General features: G+C 43.8%; 1 protein-coding gene, 1 long non-coding RNA gene and 1 pseudogene across 9 annotated transcripts in view; 2 read left to right on the plus strand and 1 right to left on the minus strand.

The window, feature by feature from the left end:
* Positions 1-215: 215 nt before the first annotated feature.
* ABRA (actin binding Rho activating protein) lies at positions 216-10,669 on the minus strand. Its single transcript, XM_086336286.1, has 2 exons — positions 9,955-10,669; positions 216-820 (listed from the first exon to the last, which is right to left on the minus strand). The coding sequence occupies exons 1-2, from the start codon at positions 10,623-10,625 to the stop codon at positions 343-345; spliced, it is 1,149 nt and encodes a 382-aa protein (XP_086192412.1). The 5' UTR covers positions 10,626-10,669; the 3' UTR covers positions 216-342.
* A 1,590-nt stretch (positions 10,670-12,259) lies between these two features.
* Positions 12,260-27,416, plus strand: part of LOC147359196 (uncharacterized) — a 224,404-nt gene continuing 209,247 nt past the window's right edge. Inside the window, exons 1-2 of one of the 8 annotated variants that reach the window (XR_015140589.1) lie at positions 12,260-12,606; positions 23,669-23,761. This is a non-coding gene — a long non-coding RNA (uncharacterized LOC147359196). Of the gene's footprint in view, positions 12,607-13,510; positions 13,793-14,476; positions 14,637-15,126; positions 15,303-20,164; positions 20,323-23,668; positions 23,762-27,416 lie in introns of those variants that run through there. The other 7 variants (XR_015140591.1, XR_015140588.1, XR_015140590.1 and 4 more) reach the window with 7 other exon arrangements.
* LOC147359197 (transmembrane protein 126A pseudogene) lies at positions 15,335-15,948 on the plus strand (annotated as a pseudogene).

Genomic DNA, 27,416 nt, shown 5'->3' on the forward strand with positions numbered 1-27,416 from the left:
TTTGCTGATATTTACCCGAATTCATCTTAGGTATAATTATTTACATTAATATCTATAGCAACTTTGCAAAGAATAGCCAAATATCTTTGCCCAAAGGGTAAGTGGAATTTTAAATACTTATTGTGGACAAATAATCCTCAGTGTGCTTTCTGAAATGCTTTGTGTGTGCTTCCTCTGTCTTCAAACTCCCTCAGAAATAGAGTGCTCAAAAGTTATTTATGTAAAAAAATTGTTTAATAATTAGTAACTTATTACAGAGAAGTTTGCATTTTACTTTCTCACTACGTTAGCATTTAGCATTAAGACAAGAGTGGGTCAAGTTTGGTTTGTGTGATTGAGAGTTCACTTGAGTAGAGTAATCACAACATGGTCATCCCGGCCTTGCCATAACATCTCTCCTTCAAAGTCGACCAGTCCATGTTTCCTGGCACGCATGAGAATGCCCACGACTTTATCTGAAATACGGACATATCTGTCAAAGAGATCCCCAAAGGTAACCTGGATCTTGCCATCCCGTCTGTGGCGAGCCATCGAGCGGATGATGAAACACATGTCCAGGATTTCTCTGTAGATGTGTTCCTCGGCTCTCTTGGCCCGTTCGGCAGTTTTGGTTCCTTCCTTGGGACGGCCGTAGCCTTCGTCTCCTTTGTGCAGGCGGGTAGACATGGCCAACTCATAATCAAACTCTTCACTGAAGGGATTGAGCTTCTGGGATTGGATATGTTCATCAGCCCATTGTTGCCATCTCCCTTTCAGATTGCCCACTTGACTGTATTTCCTCTGGGCTTTGCAGTTGAGCTTCTCTGTGAATCTGTTTGCCCTAAAAGAGAGGGAAAAAAAATCAAGATATTCATAATTTAGCAAGGGTTGCTTTCTACTTGTACTTCTTATATATATGCATCTTAATGTAAGTCTATAAATTTTTCATTATAAAAGACATAATTCAAAAAAATAAGAGATGGAAGAAGGAAAGTCATGGACGATGCCACAATTGTTCTGAGTTTGAGATAGGTCCTAGATTATTTTCTCTGTGAGTAACAATAATGTTTTAAGCCCCATAAAATGATATTAAACTCTATTTCAAGGAAAAACTTCCTTACACAAAGGTAAGGCAAATATGTGTAGCTCAAACTTGCATGTTAGTAACATTTAGAACTGGAATCATATCAGTGGGTTAAGGGAATCCACTTTATACACGACTTCAAAAAAGTTATTTGCCCAAAATAAGGTTTTTATCAGCCACATACTTATACTATTCACTCGTGTAGATTTTTAAATTATTTATTTGAATTGGAGGATAATTACAATATTGTGACGGTTTTTGCCACACATCAACATGAAGCCATAGACATACATGTGGCCCCTCCCTCCTGGACCTCCTCCCACATCCCTCCCCACCCCCATCCCTCCAGGTTGTCACAGGGCACCGCCGTCATACAGCAAATTCCCATTGGCTATCTACTTTACATGTGTTGATATATATGTTTCAGTGCTGTGCTCTCAAGTAATCCCACCCTCTCCTCCTCCCACTGTTTCCAAAAGTCTATTCTTTATGTCTGTGTCTCCCTTGCTGCCACCTTTGCCATGTATAGATTTTTAAATACGTATTTTTAATGAAGCATATTTATGTTCATATCTATGATGTTCCACAAATTTTGAAATATCTAGTTGTATAAATAGACACTAGCTAACAGTAGTAACATTTATTGAATACTATGTGCTGACATTCTTCTAAACACTTTCTACTAATATTTCCACAACCATCTTATGAGATAGGTACCATTAATCTCATTTCACAGATGAGCAAAGTGAGGGCAGAAGGGTTAGGTAACTTACAGTCACAAAGTTGTTAAATGATGGAGCTGGGACTCGAACCAAAGTAAAGCCAGCTCCAGAGCCTGTGTATAACTACTGTGAAATGCTGCCCCAGCCCAGTGGAAGACGTGGGATTCAGACCCCAAATGTCTGAGGCCACAAGACCATGCTCTCTCCGCTACGTGATGGCGCCGCTCAGCCTGCCAGGGCAGTGTGTAATAAGTGGATGAGTTTTCTCAAATGTGTGGGTCTGCCATTGCAGCCTGGAATGCATTTCTTATTAAAAACCATCATTGGCGAGTGTAGACCTAATTTTAAAACAGCAAAGTTTGTCTTTAACAGACATTCCTGTCATCTCTCTAGCTCCAATCTTATAAGTAAAGCATGAACTCTTGGACTATATAAAAGTCAGAAATCTATATTCCTCATCCCCACAAGTGACTCACCCATCCTTCTCCCCAACACCAAGTGGCTTCATGACTGGAAGCTTTGGAATTGGAGATGTAGGGTAGAGCTGAAATTGCTTATGTGGCTACAGTCCATGGGGTCGCAAAGAGTTGGACATGACCGAATGAGTAAGCACACACACACACACATGTGAATGGCATGCATGAGTTCAATAACCCCTCCCTGAACTCTCGTAATTTGCTGGTCAAAACCCAGGAACAAGACAGATGCGGGTGTTCCTCACCATCCAAATTGATTTCCTAAAATCTGATCAATCAAATGCAGGAAACTAACAGATATGGGTAGGGAGGCATACATGTATTATTTTTCGAAGAGGACCGACAGCCACTAGGTGGCGAACTTTCATTAATTCCCATGCTTTGTGTCCCTAGCTTGCTGCATTGTTTCACTGTCATAACAGAATTGAAACCAGGAGCACACTGCTACAGATAACACTACTATTCTTTGTAAACACATGGACAAAAGTATATGATTAAGTCAATTGGGAAAAATCAGCATCCGAAAACTTTACACAATTATTACAACTTTAAAAAAATCATGTATGTATGGAAGGGCTTCCCAGGTGGCTCAGTAGTAAAGTATCTGCTAGCCAATGCAGGAGCTGCAGGAGACAGGGTTCCATCCCTGGGTGGGGAAGATCTCCTGGAGGAGGAAATGGCAATACACTCTAGTATTGTTGCCTGAGAAATCCCCCTGACAGAGGAGCCTGGCAGGCTACAGCCCATGGAGTTGCAAACAGCCAGACGTGACTGAGCAACTATGCACACATGTATGTATGGACAAGTGCTAGGAACTACACTGCCCTGAAGTGAAACGCATTTTCCTCAGCCCTGCTGGTCCTTGTCTTCATCTGCGTCTCCACAGACTGTCCCTGTTCAGCTGCCCAGAGTATGGGCTGCTAGATCTCATGATCAGATGAGAGTAAATGCCTAGTCCCCTTGCAATGACGGCAATCCATGGCAGACACAGCCTTCGATAACAAGCCCAGTGTCATCCTGGCAGAACCCAAAGCTCATATCAAACTTGAGGCTGGAACAGCTTGCTGGAGGAGAGACTTGAACATCTCAGAAGACAGTGAAAAGAACAGCATGATTCACTAACTCATGCTTTTTGTCTCCTGAGCCCCAACTGCGGTCTGTCCCATAGTATAGAACATAATACGTCCTCCCTTTAAGGAACTTCTGGGCACTTTGACATTCCTTCCATCCTTTATTAAATTATGTATGACACCTGTTGTGTACCAGACACACTTTTTTCAAAATTTATATTTCTGTGGCTTTGCTGGGTCTTTGTTGTTATGCGAGTATTTTCTCTAGTGGGGCTACTCTCCAGTTGCGGTGCGTGGGCCTATTGTGGTGGCATCTCTTGCTGTGGAGCACAGGCTCCAGGGTGCACGGGCTTCAGTAGTTGTGGAGCACGGGCTCAGTTGCCCCACAGCACGTGAAATCTTCCTGGACCAGGGATCAAACCCCTGTCCCCTGCATTGGCAGGTGGATTCTTAACCACTGGACAACCAGGGAAGTCCCAGACACTCTTTTAAGTACTAACTGAATATTCAGTAATGAAAAAGCATGGTGAATAATCACTAAAAGACATTCATAAAAATAAACAGAATAAAACAAATTTGAGCACATGCTCCAATTTTAACTATGTAAAATGTATATATGCACCAGGTTGAGGAAATCAAGAGTACGTGCATAACTGAAATTGTTCGTCTAGAGATAGTTGGTTTTCTTTTAACTTTTTTTTTTCAAAATTCTTTCTGCTGGTATTACAGTTGACCCTTGAACAACACAGGTTTGAACTCCATGGGTCCACTTCTATGTGGACACTTTTTCATAGTAAATACTACAGTACTGGGCTTCCAGGTGGCACTAGTGGTTAAGAAGCTGCCTGCCAATGCAGGAGACGAGAGACGTAAGTTCCGTTTGGGAAGATTCCCTGGAGGATGGCATGGCAACCCACTCTTGCCTCTCTTCCCATGGACAAAGGAGCCTGGCGGGCTACAGTCCATAGAGTCGCGAAGAGTCGGACACGAACCAAGCACCTGAGCATACACACACACTGCAGTACTACAGGATCCGCATCCACTTGTTCGGGGGAATTATGTATGGGGGCAGGGGACTCGGATACTTCAGGCACTTGAAAACTTGAGTATAACTCTACAGTTGCTTCCCTAGTGGCTCAGCTGGTAAAGAATCTGCCTGCAATCAGGAGACCTGGGTTCCATCCCTGGGTTGGGAAGATCCCCTGGAGAAGGAAATGGCTACCCACTCCAGTATTCTGTCCTGGAGAATTCCGTGTACTATATATATGGTCCATGGGGTCACAAAGAGTCGGGACATGACTGAGCGACTTTCACGTTCTACAGTTACACTGTATCCATGTTTCCACATTCATGGATTCATGGATGCTTGGATCTCCATTTGATTCGTTGAGTCTGTTCTCTGCTGAGAGATGAGTCTAACCCAGTGGTTAACCAGCACAGGTTGAGCAATACTCTAGTAAGCATTTGCTGCTGCTGCTGCTAAGTGGCTTCAGTCCTGTCCAACTCTTAGTGACCCCATGGACTGCAGCCTACCAGGCTCCTCCAACCATGGGATTTTCCCAGCAAGAGTACTGGAGTGGGGTGCCATTGCCTTCTCCCAGTAAGCATTTATTGAAAAAAAAAATCCACTTATAAGTGGACTCACACAGCTCAAACCCATGTTGTAAGAGTCAACTGTATTGATTTTATAACTTAGAGAAAGCACAGAATTGAAAAATATTCAAATTAGTATCCAGATAAAATTTTCATAAACTGTATATTATATGGGCCTCATTCTTTGATGATATATGTATTTTTCTTTTTACTAGGAACTTAAATTCCCTGAGTGTTGAAATTCTATGTCATTTGGGATAAGGGTCAGGTTTGGTGAGGTAATGACGCTATGAAGAAGAGAAACATCTAAAAGAGCATCTTCTAAGTTTTAATGTCCATTTGTTATATAGTCAAACTATAATTCCCAATAATAGAGAAGGAAAGTGAAAAAATTGGTCCTTTAAGCAAGAACTAGAAAATTGGGTTGCTCAAAAATTACTAGAAGGAAATATACCTTAATGAGTATTTAATTTTATCTATCTTGTACATGTTCAGTATTACTTTCAGATTTTCAATTTTTAAAAAGTCTGAAAGGATCAGGTTTAAATCAGGATTAGTAAGTCTCAGACTCTGAGCACCTCCCTGTTCACTGAATGTAGGAATCAATATAGCAGCTTATCCTGTTTTTTAAATTTTCAAGTAAAATATGAATGATAGTTCAGATTGAGCTTTAGAAAGATGACCTAGTATAAATTCATAGAAAGCAAAGCAATATTGAAAGACTGGCACCGTGTTCATATCTTAAGCTAAAACGCTTCTCTGTCAGTAAAGCCAAGAACTTCTGCCACATTTCCGATGTCTCGGGGAAGTTCTAGGGAGAATCTGCTCCTGTGCACACTCATGTGCTTAGTCTTCTTACAGGAAGTATATTGCGAGTTTGGTTAATGGGAGCGTGACCTCCACAGGGTCACATTTATCAGAAGCAGAGTGACTGTGCATTCACAACTGTGCTCTATGTTCTGTTATCAGCCAGGTGTGGGAACCAGGCCTGTGCTGCTCTGCTCCTTGCAGACTGGTAACCGTCCTGAGTCCATGGAAGGGTTCCAAGCTCTAGAATTGGGGCAAATACTAGAAGGCCATACTTTCCCCTTTGTTTCTAGCAAATACCTTTAAAAAAAGTTGCACCAAAACATTACACTTTGGGAGTTTTCCTGGGATTCCATAATGGAGGTGATGCTTGGATCTCCATTTGATTCATTGAGTCTGTTCTCTGCTGAGAGATGAGTCTAACACAGTGGTTAAGAACACAAGCTCTAAAGTCATTCTTCCCTGGTGGCTCAGATGGTAGAGAATCTGCATGCAAGGCGGGAGACCTGGGCTCGATCCCTGGGTTGGGAAGAACACAAGCTCTGGCATCACTTCCCGAGGGCATCACTTACTGGCTCTATGACGTGGATACATTTCTGTGTTCAGTTCCCTTTTCTATAAAACACCCCTTCATGCTCAACCATTTCATTTTTACTGAACAGACCTTGGAGGAGAGGGTGGATGCATGACTCTCATTTTAATATTGTGCCATTACTGTATGTAACACATTGTGTAATATTGCACCATTACTGTAATGGGGGACAGATAAAAGTTGCTTTGTCTGAAGGACCTGGACCAAACAAGTCACATAGCTACGCAGTCAAAAGACTTTTAAAAACAAAGCATAAAATGGAACTCATTTTCATAGTAAAGCCCCAGTTAGTAAACTTCTTTTGGTAAGGAATATTTCTACTTTTTATCGAACCTGAATTGTTTGTCTCTGTTATCCGTAGAACCACCCAGAAAACTCTCTTTCTGCTTAAATATCCATGACACATCATTTTCTCCCTATTAGTGGATATGGGGAAAGAATGGTGCTTAGAATTAAAAATAAGTGAACAAACCCCCTCTCATATAGGCCTAGTCAGGGATGCCACATTTATGTCTGCAGCAGTATGTGAGCACCCCATGAGGTAAAAAGCCCCATTAGGCTTCTGCTGTAGCTTTCTGAGCATCACTCACATTGGCTGACATTCAGAGCTGCTATTGCTGTGGGCAACATTCCAGTACCCTGTGTGCTCTAAGACTGAGGGAAAGGAACCCAAGAAGCAAGGGAGGGATTTCACTCCCATAGGTAGGTACGTAGGTTTAGTCACTCAGTCATGTCCAACTGCAGTCATGTGACCCCATGGACTGCAGCCAGGCAGGCTCCTCTGTCCATGGGATTCTCCAGGCAAGAATCCTGGAGTGGTTTGCCATTTCCTCCTCCAGGGGATCTTCCCAGCCCAGGGATGGAACCCAGGTCTCCTGCATTGCAGGCAGAATCTTTACTGACTGAGCCGCAAGGGAAGCCCTATTCCCTTCCCCAACCCTGACAGCCAGTCTCCTAGTATTGTGCAGTGTTGGGATGACCAGGGCTGGCCCCTTGTATTATACAGAGCACAACTCTGTGCCCATCACTTTACATGATTGATACCAAAATGACTCTATGGATTATCACAGCTTTTTTTTTTTTTTGGTGAGAATGAAGAAACTTTAGGATTTTCCCAGGTAACCAATATTCCAAATCTAATTGTCTCTCATTCAAAGCCTATGTCCTGCTCTAGCACACAGAGAAGGCGTGTTTTGGGGAACCATGAGAAGGGCCTAGTATGCACGTTCCCACTTTCAGGTGAGACAGTTTAGAGTAGTGGTCAATAAGGTGGGCTCTGGATCCAGAGTGCCTGGGTTTGAATCCCATGGACAGTACAATCCTATACAAATTCCTTAATATTTATTTGTCTCGTGTTCCCATCTATCCAGTGAAGATAATGATTATGCCTACCCTGAGAGAATGTTGTGAGGATTAAATAAATAAACATATGAACAATTCTTAGGTGCCAAAAGAGAGGACATGTGTCAGAGACTGGTCACAGCTGTCATCTCCCTGCCCTCGGCCAATTCAAAAGATGCTGACAGGAATATCTTCTTTGTGCTACCCTCGGTTTTTACTCTGTTGGGTTCTATTATTTCATTTTCTAGCATGCATACCTCCTAAATCCATGAGGCTAAAATTTAGACTATGGTTCCATATGACCTGGCAGAATAGTGATTTCTGGTTATGAATTCCTATGTGAATGTAAGTAGAACACAAATCCAGATCTCTGTATCCTCAAGGCACTGAGTGAGAAGTAGCATCATGTCTGGTTTCAAAGCGTGACATTTGGAGATGGGCATGCATGTCTCAGGTCACTAACTTGCTGAGTGAACTTTCCCTCTGAGCTTCATCCCTAAAATGAGATATTACCAACCTTATTGTGAGAGTTCAGAGGACAAAGCAGGTAAAACACCTATATGTGTATGTGTTAGTCACTCAGTTGTGTCTGACTCTGTGCAACCCTCTGGACTGTAGCCCACCAGGCTCCTCTGTCCATGCGATTTTCCAGGCAAGAGTACTGGAGCGGGTTGCCATGCCCTCCTCCAGGGGATCTTCCTGACCCAAGGATCAAACCCAAGCCTCCTGCATTTGCAGGCAGATTCTTTACCACTGTGCCACCTGAGAAGCTCTCTGGGAAGCCCATAATAGTGTTCATTCTTTCAAAACATTTTTAAGGTCTCAAACTGTAAGGCAACTTTTTGTCAAATAAGGTTCCCAATTTTGTTCTTTACTGATTGTTCCATAAAAGTTGAAAAGCACACCTTCACATATAACTGTTCCCAGAGGGAGTCAGCTTGTAAGCATTTCATCACATCTGAGACTTCCCCCATATTCTGATATCCTGTGGTTGTAGAGTGAGAAATCCTGACTTTCTGTTCTGTGGAGGGAGACTTACTGTCTTGAAATAAAGCATGTGTTTCTTGTCACAATATATGTATTAATGTATCAGTCTGAGTCCATGTGTTGGTGTGTGTGTATGCATTTAACTGCTTTAGGATTGTGCTTCCCAGGTGGCGCTGGTGGTAAAAAACCCGCCTGCAAATGCAGTAGACATAGACTCAGATTTGATCCCTAGGTGGAAAAGATCTCCTGGAGGAGGGTGTGGCAACCCACTCCAGTACTCTTGCCTGGAGAATCCCATGGACAGAGGAGCCTGGTGGGCTACAGTTCATGGGGTCACAAAGAGGTAGACACGACTGAAGCAACTTATCACACATACACAGCACACAAGCATAGTGATATTTTAATTACCTAGCGTTAATAGCATTCTGCCTTTGTTTATAAATGGAAAAAGCTTTCTGAAAGTTTGAAGAATTGCTAAATAATAAGCTCTCTATGAGGACTAATAACTTCCATATAGTGAGCTTAGGAGCAGGCACTGTGCTAAGTTCTTGGCAGCTTTAATCTCATCTACTTCTCTCAAAACAGCAGAATTTATTGTTGCCATCATTTTACAAAGGAGGGTTTGGAGAAGAATAACTGGCTATTGTGTGTGTGTCTGTGTGTGTCTGTGTGTGTGTGTGAGTGATGAGAACATTTAAGAGCTATTCTCTTAGCAACTTTCAAGTGTACCACAGTATCATTATCTATAGCCAGGGCAGAGATGGGATTTGAACTTGGGCCTGTCTTACTTCAGAGGTTGTTCTCCAGTCAGACAGCAGCCTCCCACCTGTGTCCAGGCTCACAGAAGTCTGTGTTCCATGGGCACTATTTGGGTAGATGTGTCTCTTGATAATATTACATACACTGATTTGAGACAAGGGAAAGGTCTCTCCCCTCAGTCTACCAGGAAATATTTTTTTCTGCAGAAAAAATAAGCCAATCCTTACTCATTATAGAACTGACTTCAAACATTAACCCATAGCAGACACCTATCTCTGGTGGCTTCATCTTTGTTGTGGCTAAACCTTGAGGGTTCAGAACAGAGAGGAGAAACCAAAGGGGGCGAGCCCTTGACCCGGAGGTCCATGACTGAGCCGGGCACTGTCCTCTTAGCCCAGGGGCGAGCCTTCGCCCAGCCCCGGCTGCCAGCCCTGTCGGCGAGTCCCCCCCTTACTCGGGCAGGGCTCCCCTGCTCTCTGGCACCCCTCAGCTGCTCGGGGCACGCGGCAGGCGGGGTGAGGCGCTGAGAGACGTGTTCACTTACTGGGAGGGCAGGGGGCGTCTGATCCTGGCCACGGCCACCTGCTCTCCATCCGGCTCCGGCCTCTCATCCGTCTCGCCTCCGTAGCCACTGTCCTCTGTGTCCACACTGTCGCTCCTGCACTTGGGCTCCTCCTGCTCCATCGCCTTCCAGCCTCTGGTCAGCTCGGTCACCAGCTTGGCACACTTTCTCCTCAGCGTTGGGGAGCCGCGGCTGCGGAGGAGTCTGTCAACATCGCTCTCTGGCTGCCTGGCCTCCGGCTGGTCGCCATCCTGCTCGTACCGGTGGCTGAGGTGGCCCAGGTCCCCTCCTCTCTCGTAAGCCTTGCTGACCACCGTTTTGGTCACCTCTTTCCTTTTGATAGGAGAAACCGCGCTGGCTTCCTCTGAGCCGTGTCCATCTTCTCCACAGCCCTCCGGCCTCGGGCAGGAAGGCTTTGGGGCCCTCTGAGCTTTCCAGCGGGTGGGGGCGTCTATCGCTGGTCCAGAAGCATCGGCTGGGTCCTGGGTGCCCCCTGGCATCCAGCCTGCAGGCTCCTGGGCCTGCCTGATGCTGTTCTCGTTGGCCCACTGCTGCCAGCCTCGGGCCAAGGTGATAACCAGGGTGGCTGTGTGCACCTTCCGGAGGGCACTCTTGGCCGGCCCGTTCCCCCTTTTCTTTTCCCCGGGAGCCATGCCACCCTTCTCTGCTGAGAGCCTGGGTACTGGCTAAAATGAGTGTGGACCGGTGGAGGGCCCAGGATTTAAATAGAAGCGGGGTGTGGGGTGGGAAGAGAGTTTGGTGACTGGAAACTATGTTAAGCTCTTCTTGCCAAGATGCGGTGCCTTCCCCCTGACCGTGCGCTTTTTTTAAACCCTGATGGCTCTAGTTTCATCACAGCAGAGGGACATCTCTCTTGGTAAAGGACAGTGATAGGATCCTGCCCTTTCTTCTCCAAGTGCCAGAGTGGAAACTACTAGATCCGATCATGTGCTCAGCCTTAAGTTTTTCTTGACCTTAAAATATGGTCCGACCATTTATAGGAGCAGAAAATACGTGCACAAGTTGTACTGGGAACATAATAGGCTTATTTCCATTGAAACCTCAGCAGTGCTCGATACAGCTTTAATTAGTCCCATTTTATGGCTGAATACAGTGACGCATAACTTCCTATAGCTAATAATATCTAAGACTGGAACCCAGATGTCTGATGCAAAGCCTGTGCCTCTCTTCATCCTACTCCTCAAAGGCATCCGACTGCCTTTTACTTTTGCCTTCAGCTCTATTTGATGTAGACCTTAGAGGTCATCTCATCCAAGCTCCATTTACCAGATGAGAAAACCGAGGCCCAGATAAGCGGGGAGAAAAGGGCCTAGTATTCTAATTTCAAGTTTGAATTACTTTATAGACAAGTCGTATTAATACACAAGACAATAGTCAAAATTTTAGTCCAATTATTTTTTTAAAAAATCTTTAAATTGAGACCTATACACACAATGAACTTCAGAGACTGCTATTACAACAAATCTTTTCAAATATTTTGTTAAATAAGACTATTTAAAGACAAAGTAAGTGAACGTTATCAGAAGCAAGCCCCACTCAGCTGTTTGATTTTAATAACACAAACTTCCTTGGCATAACATTAGGTTCATGCAGAAAAAGCCATGCTTTCAGTTCTGAGAACAAAGACTGGAATATAGTTGTGTTCTGTTTTATTTTAAATAGGACTGGACAGATGGGTCATTTGTATAGAGAAAGAACTATCTAGGACATGTCCTAAACCAGGTAAAAATGTGCAGGGGTCAGCATTGAGTATTTCTTAAAGTAAGACAAATAGAAATTTTTTTCATACCACAGTTCTATAGATTTTTACACTTTCCTCCAATCTTGACATGCAGTTAAACACACTGAAAATTGCTGTCCAAGAGCATTAAAAAAGGTAACTGTAATTACTTCTGAAATTGAGACAAATTTATTTTTAAAAAATGTTATCAGTTTTTCATCCTGTAGGTCATTTACCTCCTAAGATTAAGACAATTGGGAAGATGACTTAATACTCTATCTAGAAATCTGTCAGATGTTTTCAGAGTTCAACAGCATCTGATAATGTTAACTATGGGCCAACAATTCAGAGACAAAATCCCAGTTGATTAATTAAGAGGAAATTGGATCACATGAAGAGAAAACTATGACAAGGATTTCCATCTGAGTCTGAAACTTCTGGCATTCTTTCTTGGAATGTAGACACACTGCAGGTGGTTTGATTCCTGTTAGATTCCCTTTACCCACTTGGAATGCCTTGGGAAAGGAATGGGGTTCCTCAGAGACATCCATGCACTCAACCCAGGATCAGGCTGATTTATAACTCTCAAAGGAACTTTTCTGCTTCCCTGTCCACACCTGTTCCTTATTCACTTCTTACAGGGGGAGAATGAAAACAGCAAAATGTTAATAGTCTTTCACATATTAACGGGCATTGCAGCTGGCTGCCTGGGGCTTACAGCTGTCAGCAGATAGTCTTGGCAAAAACCAGGGAACTCCTAAAAGAATCTAATCATTTCTTCTGAGATTTTACTTCCACGCCAACTGTGGTCCTTCATTTATGCTTCTTCAGAAGAGAGTGTACAATCCCTTTCCTCCTCGTGTCTGCTTTGGGCGTTCCTTCCCTACAGAAAGGTCTGTATGCTGCCTAGTATGTCTTTTATAAGAAATGTCTTATCTTCTTTCTCAACCTAGATCTAGATTCTTGAGTTCAACATTCTTCTGCTTTAAAAGAAGGTATAAAGGAATGATATAAAAAAAGACAAAGATACCATGAACTAAGTAGTTTACATTGTGAGTTTCCTGTGAGACACGAGATTAGAAACTAGGTGATGATGTAGACCTGATTAACGAAGTATTTACCACCTAAGAAATTTGTGGTGTGAATGTGTTTTATAAAAAATATTAATTATTATTTGATCATATGGGCAATACTAGGAAAAGGAAGGAGTTAATATTTATACACTTCTTATGATATGCTTGGAACTCAGGTAAAGTCAGCTATCATCACCAGTGATATAATCTTACTAAAGAAACTTTAGAAAGCCACATTTGCTCAAAGCTCATATGAATAATAATTTCATTGATCCTTTCTATGTAAATAAGTCCTTTTCTTGTTCAGTTACAGAAAAGTGGGAATGAAAAGACTTTAATGGACATCAAAAAAGGGCTTTTGATTTCAGCTGAATTTACTTAACTCAGTGCTCATGGAAAGAATACATGGGTGAGGCCTGATGGTGGTTGTGTGAGGAAGGGTGTGAAACTGATTAAAGCAGAACTCCCTTCAAGGTCTTCCCATCTAGCCAGGACAGAATTGTGCATATAGCTGCCTTTAACAGTTTGGGGAGAGCTGCATTAGAAATGGGGCTTCCCAGGTGGGCTCAGTGGTAAAGAATCCACCTGCCAGTGCAAGAGATGCAGGTTCAACCCGTGAGTCAGAAAATCCCCTACCTAAGGAACTGGCAACACACTCCAGTATTCTCACCTGAAGAATCCCATGGACAGAGGAGCCTGGTGGGCTATATATAGTTCATGGGGTCACACAGAGTTGGACACAACTGAGCAACTAAACATTAGAAATAGAAAGCTTTATTGAGCACAGGTGAATGATTTTATCGGGAAGACTTCACAGAAATGGTGGTCCTTTATCTGAGCCCTTCAAAATAAAACTTTACCAGGGGGAGAAGGGGCACACCAACCTGAAGAAATGCCGTGAACAAAGTTACGAAGTTATGGTGCGCCTAGAGACCTTCTCACGGCCCAGCATAGAGACCATAACCCCAGACGCCTGGAGGATCCCACAGGCCATTGAACACACGAGGTTAGCTGGGTTGGAGCACAACTGTGGGTGTGAGGACTCGGGAAACTTGTGAGGTAATGTCTCAAGAGAAGTAAGAAGTCTGGGTTTTTACATGAACTCTCCCAGTTCCTTACACGGTGAAGAATTCCTTACACAGTGATGGTTAATACACACAATAGTACAAGGTGAACCTATACAGTTCTTGGACCAGATTCTGTGGGCCCCCAGTTTCTGAACTTTAGAGAAGACCGTGTTTATGGGGTAAGGACAAGAGGCCAGGACACATTTGAGAAATAAGTTGGAGCTATATTTTGAAGAACACCTTGCTAAGGAATCAGTGTTTTATCAAATGAGACTCATTGCATCATTAAAAAAAAGTAAACCTCAATGTGATATCAAATTTGCATTACCAAATGGTCAAATCAAAAACCAGTGAAGTGGGCTGTGGATTTGAAAAAGACAAATCTAGGATAGGGAGATAACCTAAGATAACCTTATCCTCAGGAGATAATCCCTGCTTTACAGGGGTTATGAAAATAATCTTGGAGGGAACCATAAAGAATGGTTCTGAGAGAAGGATCTGAAAGAAGAGAAGAAGGTTCGGGAGCCAGTGAGGGTCAGAGCAGACTTACTAGTTGCCATGGGTATTGGGGAATGATCTAGAGGTTTCAGTTTGAGTGACAGGTGTGAGGAGGTGACATTATCTGGGAAGGGGCTGGAGAAGAGGAGGATTTGTGGTGAGAAGGAGTTTCCCTCTGGAGCTGCAGAAGCGCTGGGGTGTTTACATGGAGACGTGGAGCAGTGAGGGGAGCCGAGGACATGAAGCCGGTGGTCGGGCAGAACCAGGTGAAAACCCAGACTGCAGGTTAGCATGTTGTCTAATTTTTCCAAGATTCAGTTTCTTCATGAGTATCAGAGAATCTGCCTCACAGAGTCAGCGTGAGAATTAAGAGTAACACACATGAAACACTGAACACCATGGCACGTGGAAGCTGGATAAACAGCTGTTGTTATTATCATCTTGAGGTCGAGCCATGGAGTTAGAGAATTAAAACTCCTTAGACAATTCTGTGTGACCTAGGACAGGACTGATACCAAACCCCCGGTAGGGGGTGCATCTTCAGGTGGGAGGGTCAAGTAGGGTGATTGGTAGGAACTGGAGGCTGCAAAGGGAGTGCTTATTTATAGTGCTTTATTTTAAGGTAATTTATAGTGAGGCCTTTAAGACAGTGTCTGAAAGGTTTCCCTCAGCCTGGTCGGGGGTCAGATGAGGTCTCAGTTCCTTGGTAGTAATTACCAAAGAGTTGCACACAGGTGCCTTCCTGGAAACTCCTGGAATATTGGAGCTCAGTGGTTTCCAATCACTGAGGATCACATTAGGGTCTTAAGCACATTAGGATGACCTGTGAAGCTTTGAAAACTAGAGCGAAGCCAGAATGGCTACACCCAGGAGCACAAAGGGTGAAGGGAACCCTCGTGATGGCTTTGAAGACCAGAGGAGGCAGTGACTGCTGAGAGGAGAGCTAGTAAGGTACTGGCATTCTGGGGAAAGGGTTGCAATAAATGGAAAACCATGAAGCAGATGATACTGTCAAGGAGAACCTAACTGATATCATAACCAGAAAAATTAACCAACTTCCAGAAGCAGAAAGGAATCTGCTTGAAATGAAACAGCCTATATTGGACTTAATACTGCTCTCTGTGGCCCCATAGCAGCTAGTCTTTTTTGGTGTATCTTATATGTGGCACAGGCTCCTGTAGCTGCTGCCTCACCACTGGCAGTGATCCCACTTTTGATGGCATGTGTATTGTACAAGTTTCGTAAGTTTACCTTTGAATACAGGTGATTTGTATTGTGAAACTTGTGCCATAACATGAGGCGGATGAGGGGGTCTTGTTTTTGGTGGCCTGTACCCTGTTTTCTTGGCTAACCGTGTGAATGGTGGCCTAGCAGCCAGGTGTAACTCAGCCTGGGCTACCCGAGAAAGGAAACATCTTAAATGATTGGATGAGGATTTCTAAGCCTTCGTAAGAAAGATGTTATTTCCCATTTGGCTCCAGCCTGGGTTTGCAGCATCCTTTGGGTCGAGACAATATATACTACTGATAAAGGCTCTTTGGTTACCTGAACCTGTCCTAGAAATTCAGTGATTGTTGAGCAAATCTGTACACAAAGATAAAATTGTGGGGGTGGGGGAAACTAGCACCAAGCTGTCTCTGGAGGCAGGCCTTGCTTGGGTAGGGAACCTAACCCACCACCAGGGCTGACAACCCTGCTTCTAGCTTCTAGAGGCTGTGGGGGCCAGTAGATACTCCACATGCAGGTCTCAAGGGTGTGGTGACCAGTAGCCCAGGTATGGGTCCAGACAGATTGGATCTCCATTCAATTCTCTGTTGACTTCTCTGAGACTCAAATGCCTTGTCCGAAAGTGGCAAAAACATGACTTTCCCCAGCACTTTTTCTGTGTTCAAGTGAGATTGTTTGTGAAGCAACTAACACAGTGCCCAATACACTGCATAAGAACATCATGTGGAAGTGGTTCACAGTGTTCTTTACACTCTTACTGAGGCTAATGATGCCACCTTCTAAATAAATGACCTTGATTCACAGTCAACACATCAAACCTCAGTATGTACTTATAATACTGCATAAACTTTTACATCATAAACAATACATACATTGCCAGAGACCAAAGAAAACTTTAGAGAACACATGTCACAAAAACCATGATCAAACTATAGCCACATTGGTTTAGTTTAGGAAACAAACACTAAAACGCTTATGATATTAAATCTAAATGGTGGTGTCTTAGAAACTGGCCTTGTAATTATGACTAAATTCACTCTTCTTTGAATAATAGTTGTTCAGTCTTCACTATGTTATTAACACTAACTTGGTTCAATTCATGCTTAATCTATTAACTCCAAACTGTACAATTTAGAAGTGTATCACATTAAACTGAATGACACCCTGAACTGACAATACCCATTAAAGTATAATCTTTCTAATTGCTCTGATCTTTCAGTAGTATAGAGTCAACCTACAGTTCAGTGAAAGTAAAGTGAAATCAACAGCTGGTTTGGTCTGACCATCACCCACTTAATTAGTGCGATATCTCCTTGATATATTTCACTCCTCATTTTGCTGTATGCAAATCCATCCGTACACATCTCCCTTGTTTATCTTAAAACTCAATTCATGTCTCACTCAGCTGATCAAAACACTAACCGCTTCCCAATACCATCCAGGAAAAGTTAAAAGGTCTTAGCCTCATAGTCAAAGCTTGCTATCATTTGCCTTCACTTTTTACTCCTTTCCTTTATAGTTTGGGTGAATCTGGAATTTCAACTGCAAAAGCCTTTTTCTTCCTATTTTGAAAGATGTATGATTGAACAAGAATGCATATAGAGGAGAAGTTTTGTCTGTGCTGAGACAGTTCGTTTAATTTTTGCTGTTTCTACCTGTATAAATCTTCTTTGTCATGGACTTGGTGTGAGAATTAGTAATATATACCGAAGTCTTTCATAAACTGCAAAGGGTGATAGGAGACGAATCACCATGCTCAGTTTTTTCTTTCTTTCTTCATCACTGCATGCATGCAAGCGTGCTGTAATGCTTCAGTCATGTCCGACTCTGTGTGACCCAATGGACGGTAGCCCACCAGGCTCCTCTGTCCATGGTAGGAGGAGACAGGCAAGAATACTGGAGTGGATTGCCGTGGCTTCCTCCAGGATATCTTCCTGACCCAGGGATTAAACCCGTGTCTCTTACATCTAACCTGCATTGGCACGTGGGCTCTCTACCACTAGCACCATCTGGGAAGGCTTTCTTCACCACTGGATAAGATAGTACTCTGCCCGTCTCTGGGTGTATTACAGCCACTGAGCTCTGAGTGCCGCTGGTGCCACCTGTCTTTACCTTACCACGTTATGTCTTGTGCACTCATGTAGTCACTAAGCACCATGTGTGTGCTATGGAGGGGATGGGTGTCAAGAGATGAATCTGCCCTAATGAACCTCACAGTAGGACATGGAGAAAGTGAGCAATCAGGTGTTATCATTATATACGGGTTATGAGAGCAGTGTATCTGAGGTCATAGTAGTATCTTTGGGATTAGGGAAGGCCTTAAAAATAAGGTGCTGCTTGAGCTGAGCACGATGGGTTATTTTCCAGTGGAAGGAGCTGGGCAAGAGTAAACCCCAGAGAGAAGCTTAAAGATTCAAGGTATGGAGGAGGAAATAGCATGTCTTACTAAAGTGAGACCTGAGTTTCCCTACAAACTACAGACTGATGGGGTCGCCTTTCTTTTAAGAACCAAAGAAAATGATATACATCCCCTTCCACTCAATGTAAACAGAAAGAGTCTGGTAGTCTATCTTAGAAATCTTCTCAAATAAGAGTGTGCATGGATGTATCCAGAATGTGACCACTTCTCACCATCTTTACTGACATTAGCCTCCCCACCTTCACTCACCTAGTAGCTTTCAAGCTACCATCTGCTCTTCTGTGAATCATTGCATTGTCTCCTTAACTGGTCTTCCTGCTTTCACTCTTAGCCGGTCCATTCCCAACATTAGTCAGATCCTTTAAAAACCTAAGTCAGATTATATCACTGCTGAAAATTTTTCTATGATTTTTTTGCTTCAAAGCAAAGGTCAAAATCCTCGCAATGGTCTGCAGGGTCTTACCACACTCTCCCCTTGTTAGGCCCCCAACTGCTTCCCCTCTGACTCTCCTCCACCCATTCTTCACCCTGCCTTGGCCACTCTGCTCTCCAAACTGTCACCTGCCCCCAGACATGGGCTCTTGCTCCCTTTGTCTTTTTTAAAAATACTTACCTATATTTACTATTTGGCTGTACTGCATCTCAGCTGTCTTAGTTGTGACACGTGGGATCATTGGTTGCAGCCTGCGAACTCCGCTGCAGCCTGTGAGATCCAGTTCCCTGACTAGTGATTGAACCTGGGCCCCCTGCGTTGGGGGCACAGCGTCTTAGCTGCTGGACCACCAGGGAAGTCCCTAGTTCCTTTGGTCTTCACCTCCTTATTCCCCACCCTTGGTTTCATTGCCTCTGTATATTCAAGCAGCGTAATAAAGTCTCTCTAAACAAAAGGGGTTCTCCTCTTAAGAGCACTGCTACCTCCTCTGCAGTGGAAACTGAGAAGGAAGTACAGTGACGTTTGTAGCTGGAGAGATAAGTAGGATCAGATTGTGGAGGAACTTGAAAGCCCTGATAAGAAATGTAGATTTTATCCAAACGTAAAGCTTTAACCTGAGGAATGGCGTGATCAGAATTGCATTTTAATACATTCACTTTGTCAGTGGTATGAAGAACAGGGGCTTCCCTGGTAGCTCAGCTGGCAAAGAATCCACCTGCAATGCAGGGGACCTCTGTTCGATTCCTGGGCGGGGAAGATGCCGGAGAAGGGATAGGCTACCCATTCCAGTATTTTGGGGCTTTCCTGGTGCTCAGTCGGTAAAGAATGGACCTGCAATGTGGGAGACCTGGGTCTGATCCCTGGGTTGGGAAGATACCCTGCAAGAGGGCACGGCAACCCACTCCAGTATTCTTGCCTGGAGAATCCGCATGGACAGAGGAGCGGGGAGGGCACAGTCCATGGGGTCACAAAGAGTCAGAAGCAACTAAGCACAGCACACATGGAGAGTAGATTCAAGGATGGTGTGTGGGCAAGAGAAGAGGCTGAGATCATTTTTATTCTTTTATCCTGAGGAAACCCCAGCCAAGAGCAGGCTATTTGGGGGTCTCTATAGGCTCTCTGGAGAAGCAAATGGCAACCCAATCCAGTATCCTTGCCTGTAAAATCCCATGGAAGGAGGAGCCTGGGGGGCTGCAGTCCATGGGATTGCAAAGAGTTGGGCACGACCGACCGAGTGACTAACACACATAGGCTCTCTGGTCTCTCCCCCATTCCCTTTAGGCTTTTCTAATGCAGAAGTTCCAGTCAATTAGCTTCATTAACTAGTTGAAAGTAAGGATGCTGCTAAGTCACTTCAGTCGTGTCCGACTCTGTGCGACCCCATAGACAGCAGCCCACCAGGCTCCCCCATCCCTGGGATTCTCCAGGCAAGAACACTGGAGTGGGTTGCCATTTCCTTCTCCAGTGCATGAAAGTGAAAGTGAAGTCGCTCAGTTATGTCTGACCCTCAGCGACCCCATGGACTGCAGCCTTCCAGGCTCCTCTGTCCATGGGATTTTCCAGGCAAGAGTACTGGAGTGGGGTGCCATAAGGCAGACCCAGATTATTTCCACCACTCCCACAGGGAGAGTGAAGGGGCAGCCCCACTCACCAAATCTGGTTACTATGGTGACAGCCTAGGGTAACCTAAGTGCCCCTCCCACCCTCCTCCCAAACCGAGAAAATTAATTGCAGGTGCTGACTGAGCTGAATTCTAGCCAATGGACGGCTGTTCCTGCTTTTCGCCACCCCCACCCCCACCCACCCAGGAACCTGATTCCTGAATCTGGACTAGGGATTTCTGGTTCCAGGCTAACTGCGTGGGTGCTGGGCAGAGGAATGCAGAAGTCTAGGTAAGAGTTGATGAAAACCTACTTTTAGATGGTAGTGGTAAGGTAGGAAAGGAGGGCATAAGTACTACAGGTGAAAGTAAGAGGTGAGATTGATACGGCTGATCACAATGAGATGTTAGATGTAAAGGAAATGAAGGCATCTGGGATGGGCGTAGCCTTTTTGGCTTGGATTTGTAGGTAGGTGGTGGTTTGATCCCCAAAGAATAAAAATACTAAGGGAATAATAAGCTTGGGGATTGGGCAGGTACTAAGTTTTGGACATGTTAACTTGGAGATACCTTGGAGGACATTCAGGGTAAATTATCTAGTAGACAGGGACTGGAGCTCAGGAGAAAGGTCTGGGCTCTTTTATATTTAGATTAGGGGATCATTTTAGATCAAGGAGACTAAGGGGATCATTTTAGATCAAGGAGACTAAGGTCGTGCCAAGTCATAGAGCCAACACGAGTTGACAATGGGATCAGAGTCAAGCACTCTGACTCCAGAATCAGGGCTTTGAATGGCTGTGCTCTGACACAGACTCCTTTCCTCCTCCTTGCTGTCTACCCCCACCTTCAAGGACGGGACTTCCAAAGCTTGTGACATCACTCTCTAAACAAGCTTCTTAAGAAGATCTAAATATAGAGTTTCTTAGCCCTGACTTTCTATCTGATCCTGTAAAGCTTTCCTTTCGTTCATGCCAAGTGTCGTTATGTGACCCGATAGAGGTGCTAACTAACTCGATCCTGGTAATAATTTTGTAATGCATGTGTATCCCATCAACACATTGTGTACCTTTAAGCTTATACTTCCCTGTATGTCAATTGTATCTCAGGAAAGCTGGGGATAAGGTATCTTGAAATAGTCCTTACTCCTTATTTTAATAACTTTTCTGTTCACTTCTCAATCCATTCAACTCACAATTCTGATTTATTCCCACAAACTCAGTTTAGTCAGGGCACAGATGCCTTCCTCATTATGAAACCCAGGGGATATTAATTTTTTTTTTTAATTTTTGGTTGCACTGGGTCTTCATTGCTGCCTGAGGGCTTGCTCTAGTTGAGGTGAGCAGTGGCTTGCCTTCTCACTGCAGTGGCTTCTCTTGCTGTGAAACTCAGGCTCTAGGCAGGCTGGCTTCGGTAGCTGCAGCTCACAGGCTTTGGAGTGAGGGCAGTAGTTTCAGCGGTACGTGGGCTTAGTTTCTCCATGGTATGTGGAATCTTCCTGGGCTGGGGATCAAACCTGTGTCCCCTCCACTGGCAGGTGGATTCTTACCCATTGTACCACCAGGGAAGTCCTCAAAGGACATTTTTTGTGCTCACTTATTTAATCTTTATATAGCATCCTCTCCTGTGAGTGTGTGTGTGTGTGTGTGAATATGTGTATGTGTTGAAGCTAAGAGAGTCATGACAGAAAGTTTGGAAAACCAAGAAAGAACAACCAGTCCTAATCATATCACACTCAAATACCTCATTCATAGGCCAGCATGAATGTAACATACAGAGTTAAAATATACTCCAAATCCTGAAAATTTGGCTGTGCTAAAAGTATTCCTTTCAGTTCAAGGCTGTCATTTTGAGAAAGCTGAAATAGCCCATTTTACGTGGCTTTCTACACCACATGTTTACCCTCTTGTCCTAGAAATCATCTAAAAGCAACAGGTAAAATTTTTTTAAAAAGCCTCTCAGACTCTATCTTCTGTGAAGTAGGACACAGATAATCTGCAGACAACTCACTGGAAAAGACCCTGATGCTGGGAAAGATTGAGGGCAGAAGGAGAAAAGGGCGTCAGAGGATGAGATGGCTGGACGGCATCACTAATGCAATGAGCATGAACTTGGGCAAACTCCAGGAGATGGTGAGGGACAGGGAGGCCTGGCGTGCTGCAGTCCATGGGGTCGCAAAGAGTCAGACACAACTGGATGACTGAAGAACAGCAACAATCTGCAGACCCTGACGTTTGTGAAATGACTGCTAAAACTAACTGAGATTGGTTAGAATTGATCTAGCATAAAGTCCAGAGGTATACTGAGATGGCCTGGCAATGGTGGGTTGCAGAAGGAATTTGCAAAAACACATTTTTTTTTTTTGGAGGGAAGAGCTATGTCATGTAGTAAAAAAGCTGCATGGCTGTTTGCTGTAGTAAGTGTAGAAATCTGGTGTCAGGGCTGGCAAGCAAAATGCTTCTAAACTTTGACTTTGAAAAGCAGGTAATTGAAACAGGAAGAAGCAGTTAAGGTGCACAAAGAATGCAATGGAGGCATCATATTTGCAGGAAGCAGTCAGATTTCTGTAGAAGCAACAGAAGGTTCTCTGGATTGAAACACCTGCAAGCTACTCTGATCCATCCTCTTTCCTCACAGGAACTTTCTTAAATGCCTAGCGCAGAAAAGTTCAACCCACTTAAAAGATGTAAGATGGTACAATAGCAACCCAGAGACACTTTAAGAAAAATCTGTGAAAAAGAAGAATAAAGTTACCAACAAAGAACACTCGCCAGAAAAAAGCTGCCACAGAGCAGGTGAAAAATGTGAACCTTCAGCCAAAAACTTAAAGAAACATCACCTCTATGAATAAGAAGGGAGCAGCAGATATAATAATTCCAGGGCGAGATGGCAAGACACCTGTCAAAGACAAAAAAATTACAGAAAAAATATTAGAGGTAGAAAAATGGGAACAGAACAGATACATCTGGTGGTATTCTCAAAGAATATGAATGTATAGTTGGAAAACATGAGAAGAGCCCGCATGGTAGTCACTTGACAAATGTTTGGTCAGTGAATGAATGGGTGATGGGGGAAGGAGATGTTACTGCATTCCTTTGTATATCTTTAATAAATAATTTTTTAAATAAAAATGAAACAAAAGAGTGAATGATAGAAGGGCCTCTGATTTATTCTTTTTTTTTTTCCAATTTAAAATGTATAGGAATCTATCTCCATCTCCCTGACAGTGTTTTGATTAGATGAGGACTGAAAACATGTAGTTGCTGTGAATATCCTGGGGCCTCCTCTCAGCCACATGAGCTCAGTGTGTCTGACTCTTTGTGACCTCATATACTGTAGCCCACCAGGCTCCTCTGTCCATTGGATTTTCCAGGCAAGAATACTGGAGTGGGTTGCCATTTCTTCCTCCAGAGATCTTCCCAACCCAGGGTTGGAACCTGTGTCCCTTGCATATCCTGTCCTGGCAGACAGATTCTTTACCACTCAGCCATCTTGGAAGAGCCTCCTCTGTATCTCCCAAAATGAGGACAGGGTTCCTGATCCTTTTTCTCAATCTCAAAAAAAAGCCACCTGGGTGATTTCAATCTGATCTGCCCTTTGGAAGGGGCTGACTTGCCACAGTCTCCTCTGTCTGCCCTCAGATGATGCCAGTCTTGGAGACACTCCTGGCTCCCACTTGCCACACTTTCAGCTGCTCCCATGGGCCAAGTCAACAAATATTCACTGAGCTACAGGTGAGTATCATGAATGTAAGAGATACAAAGGGAAGCAAGGTGGTGTCTCTTATAATCTAGTCATGATAATTACAGGGGCCTCCAAAAGTGTTAACCTAAGGATTTTTGTCTAATTCTGTATTATTTTGCTAGAGCTGCTGTCATAAATTGCCACAAATCTGGTGATTTAAAACAGAAACTCACTGTCTCACCATTTTGGTGTCCAGAGTCAGAAATCAACATGTTAGCCTGGCTGTGCTTCCTCTGAAGGTTGCAGGAGAGGACCCTTCCTCGCCTCTTCTGCCTCCTGGCTGCTCCGAGCTCCCCAGGCTTGTGGCATTGCCCCTCTGGTCTCTGCCTCTGTCTTTTCACGGTCCTCTTCTTTGTGTCCATGTCTTTTCCTCTTCTTTCTGTGTCAGAGCACCTTCTGCCTTTCTCTTTTATAAGGAGACTTGTCGTTGGATTTATGTCCCACCCAGATGACCCAAGTGACACAGTGGTGAAGAATCCGTCTGCCAGTGCAGGAGACACCAGAGACATGGATTCGATCCCTGATCGGGAAGATTCCCCTGGAGTAGGAAATGGCAACCCACTCCAGTATTCTTGCCTGGAGAATCCCATGGACAGAGGAGCCTGGCGGGCTACAGTCCATGGGATCACAAGAGATTGGATGCAATTGAGTGTGTATGTGCCTGCGCATGCACGGTCCAGGATGATCCCAAGTTCCTCAAAATTCATTACATCTGCAAAGACCCCTTTTCTGAATAACATTATATTCACAGATTCCAGGGGTTAGGATGCTTACATCTCTTCTGATGGCCACCATTCAATCCACCACAGTCTTCTTGCAGAGTCTTCCTTCAGCATCTTTTAGTCTCTCTGTTTGTATTATATAGGCTGACTTTGGATCAGATGAAATCCCAGTTACCAGCTACCTGTATGACCTTTGGTCATGTTACTAACTTGCTTCTACTGGAATTCTCTATCCAAACAGGAAGTGTAAATATGCTTTTGACAGGATTGTTATAAAGAGTAAATGGGGCGTGGATGGTAAAGCTATTAGCCTGGCTCAGTAAATACAGAAAGAGATGATTTCCCTGTGGTTAGCATCTGTGACAGGAAGGGCCGGGAGGACATCAGCTTTTCAATGTGTAGTTTTACAAGGAGGCGTTGCTCTCTCCTTTATCGCTTTCTGAATTCTCCCAGTGCCCAGGGAAGCGCTGCAGACTTGCTCCAACATCAAGACATGGGCTTTGCTTGCAAAGTCTTGCAGCGAGCTGGCAACTCACTATTTTAAGTTTTAGGACACTGGCAGGAGGTCTGAGTTATGTTAATTTCAGAACACTCTGACAGGCTTATCTTCAGATTTCTTTCTTCTTTTTTGTTTAAATAGAGATCGGAGCCTACTCAAAGAGGCAAGGCAGCTGTGCAGGGAAGTATCTTGTTTAACATCTGTCTGTCATTTAACACCACTTGTAGCCCATAGGAGGAAGGAGAGGCTGCCAGAGAGCTAAATTTAAGTTGCAGGGGTCTAAGCAGCATTTGAAGAAGAGAGATAACAGCTTCCTGTCGGGGAGAGACTACCAAAAAAAGAAACTTTAATTTAGCCTTTCTTATGCTTCTGGTGAGAATAATTTACCTCCTCCAAAGTCCAGGGAACATTATTTGTAGTTAGTTAAGATGTTTTAAATCCTTGTACATCTTTTCTTCAAAGTAAGTATCTTTTCTTTTAAAACACCAAGGAGTGTTCAACACCTGTGTGTCTGAAATCTATATTGCTTCTTGTGTTAGGTTTATTCACCTAAGATAATCTCTTGGTTACAACTCACAGTGGAAAAACATGCATGTAATCTTCATTTTACAGACAGGTAGGTGAAGCTCTGGAGGAAATGTGATTGTCCTCGTTATGGAGGAAATACGTGGCACTAGAATTGAAATCTGGCATCTTGATTCAAGTCCCGATACTCAAAACATCATAAACTGTTTGCTAGGTGGCTCAAGACAGGTTCAGTAGAAGACTGTTGTTCAGTTCCTAAGATATCTCCAGCTCTTTGCAACCCCATGGACTACAGCACACCAGGCTTTCCTGTCCACTATCTCCCAGAGTCAGCTCCAACTCATGTACATTGAGTTGGTGATGCCATCCAACCATATCATGCTCTATCACACCCTTCACCCTCCGCCTTCAATCTTTCCCAACATCAGGGTCTTTCCCAATGAATCAGCTCTTCACATCAGGTGGCCAAAGTATTGGAGTTTCAGCTTCAGCATCAGTCCTTCCAATGCACATTCAGGACTGATTTCCTTTAAGATTGACTGGTTGGGTCTCCTTGCTGTCCAGGGGGCTCTCAAGAGTCTTCTCCAGCATTACGGTTTGAAGATGGACTGTATTAAACAGACATTTCCCAGCACACATCTCAGCACTTGCTGCTTTATTCTGCCTTTCCTAACCTACCAATCAGTAAATAGTGTAGACCCTTTCTGAAACTTTGTTTTGGGACTTGTAAAATGTTACTTAGATTACACACCGTCTCTTGCAGGTATAAACAATGCAGAAGCAATAGCAGGTCTCTGAGCCTTTGAGTGGCAGCCTACCTCCTGTCATGACAATCAAATTAGAATGGGAGACAAATTATACCCTTTCTTCTGACACAGTTTTTAAAACCACCATGTGAAACTTCACATGCAATATAATTTCCAAGCACTTGCTTTCTGAGTATTCTTGTCATTCTCTGTCAATGCCTATGTTACCTTCTTATTGGAATGACCTTGTATATTGTATTTAAAATACTATTCAGATATTTTTAATTATAATGGCCTTTCAGGAGACGTGTATCTGGCAGCCTCCTATTATATTGTTCTTTGTTTTGAAGCTCAATATGCATTCAGGGCTTTTTTTTTTGTCCTACTTTACCAAAGACACAGCTGGTTCTTGGCAAATACCACAGATGGGGTCAGGCTGTAATTGAACTTTCATAAATCATCCTCCACCACGTGGAACCAAATTCCTGCAAACTTTTCTTCCCTCAGAGACATTTTCAAGCCAGTGAGGGATGAGATAAAGAAACAGGTTTATCTCCCTTGGTACATGTTTTACTTTTCATTCCTTTATCAACTAAGCGTTTGGGTTTTGTGGCTAATGCAAATAAGCTGTTTTCAAGTCAACTGCTGAGGAAATAGAATGAGCTGTGAAAATTGTATGTGTCCTCAGATATTCATGATAGTAAAGTAGAGGATATACAGGATATATATATATATATACACACACACACATGTATATTTGTTTAATCAACTTACTATGCAAGTCTTGATGTTTACAAGTCATGTCTCAATTAGAAGACAGGTATCTGCATACATAGGGCTTCCTTGGTGGGCCCAGTGGTAAAGAATCTGCCTGCCAATGCAGGAGATGCAGGATCTTCGTGGGTCAGGAAGATCCCCTGGAGAAGGAAATGGCAACCCACTCAAGTATTTTTGCCTGGGAAATCCGAGGGACAGAGGAGCCTGGTGGGCTATGGTCCATAGGGGTTGCAAAGAGTCAGACACCACTTAGCAACTAAACAACAAGTCTGCTGCTGCTGCTAAGTCACTTCAGTCGTGTCCGACTCTGTGCGACCCCATAGACGGCAGCCCACCAGGCTCCCCCGTCCCTGGGACTCTCCAGGCAAGAACACTG

This window comes from Bos grunniens, chromosome 14, assembly GCF_055505025.1.
Source record: "Bos grunniens cultivar Pamir isolate PY7600 chromosome 14, Bosgru_T2T1.0, whole genome shotgun sequence".
NCBI classification, from domain to species: domain Eukaryota; kingdom Metazoa; phylum Chordata; class Mammalia; order Artiodactyla; family Bovidae; genus Bos; species Bos grunniens.

Bases quoted from the DNA above. Each gene is read 5' to 3' on its own strand.
- ABRA (XM_086336286.1), bottom strand. From the start codon at position 10,625: ATGGCTCCCGGGGAAAAGAAAAGGGGGAACGGGCCGGCCAAGAGTGCC. The intron at 821-9,954 runs GTAAGTGAACAC...CCTCTCTTTTAG, and splicing joins AGACGCCCCCTGCCCTCCCA to GGCAAACAGATTCACAGAGA.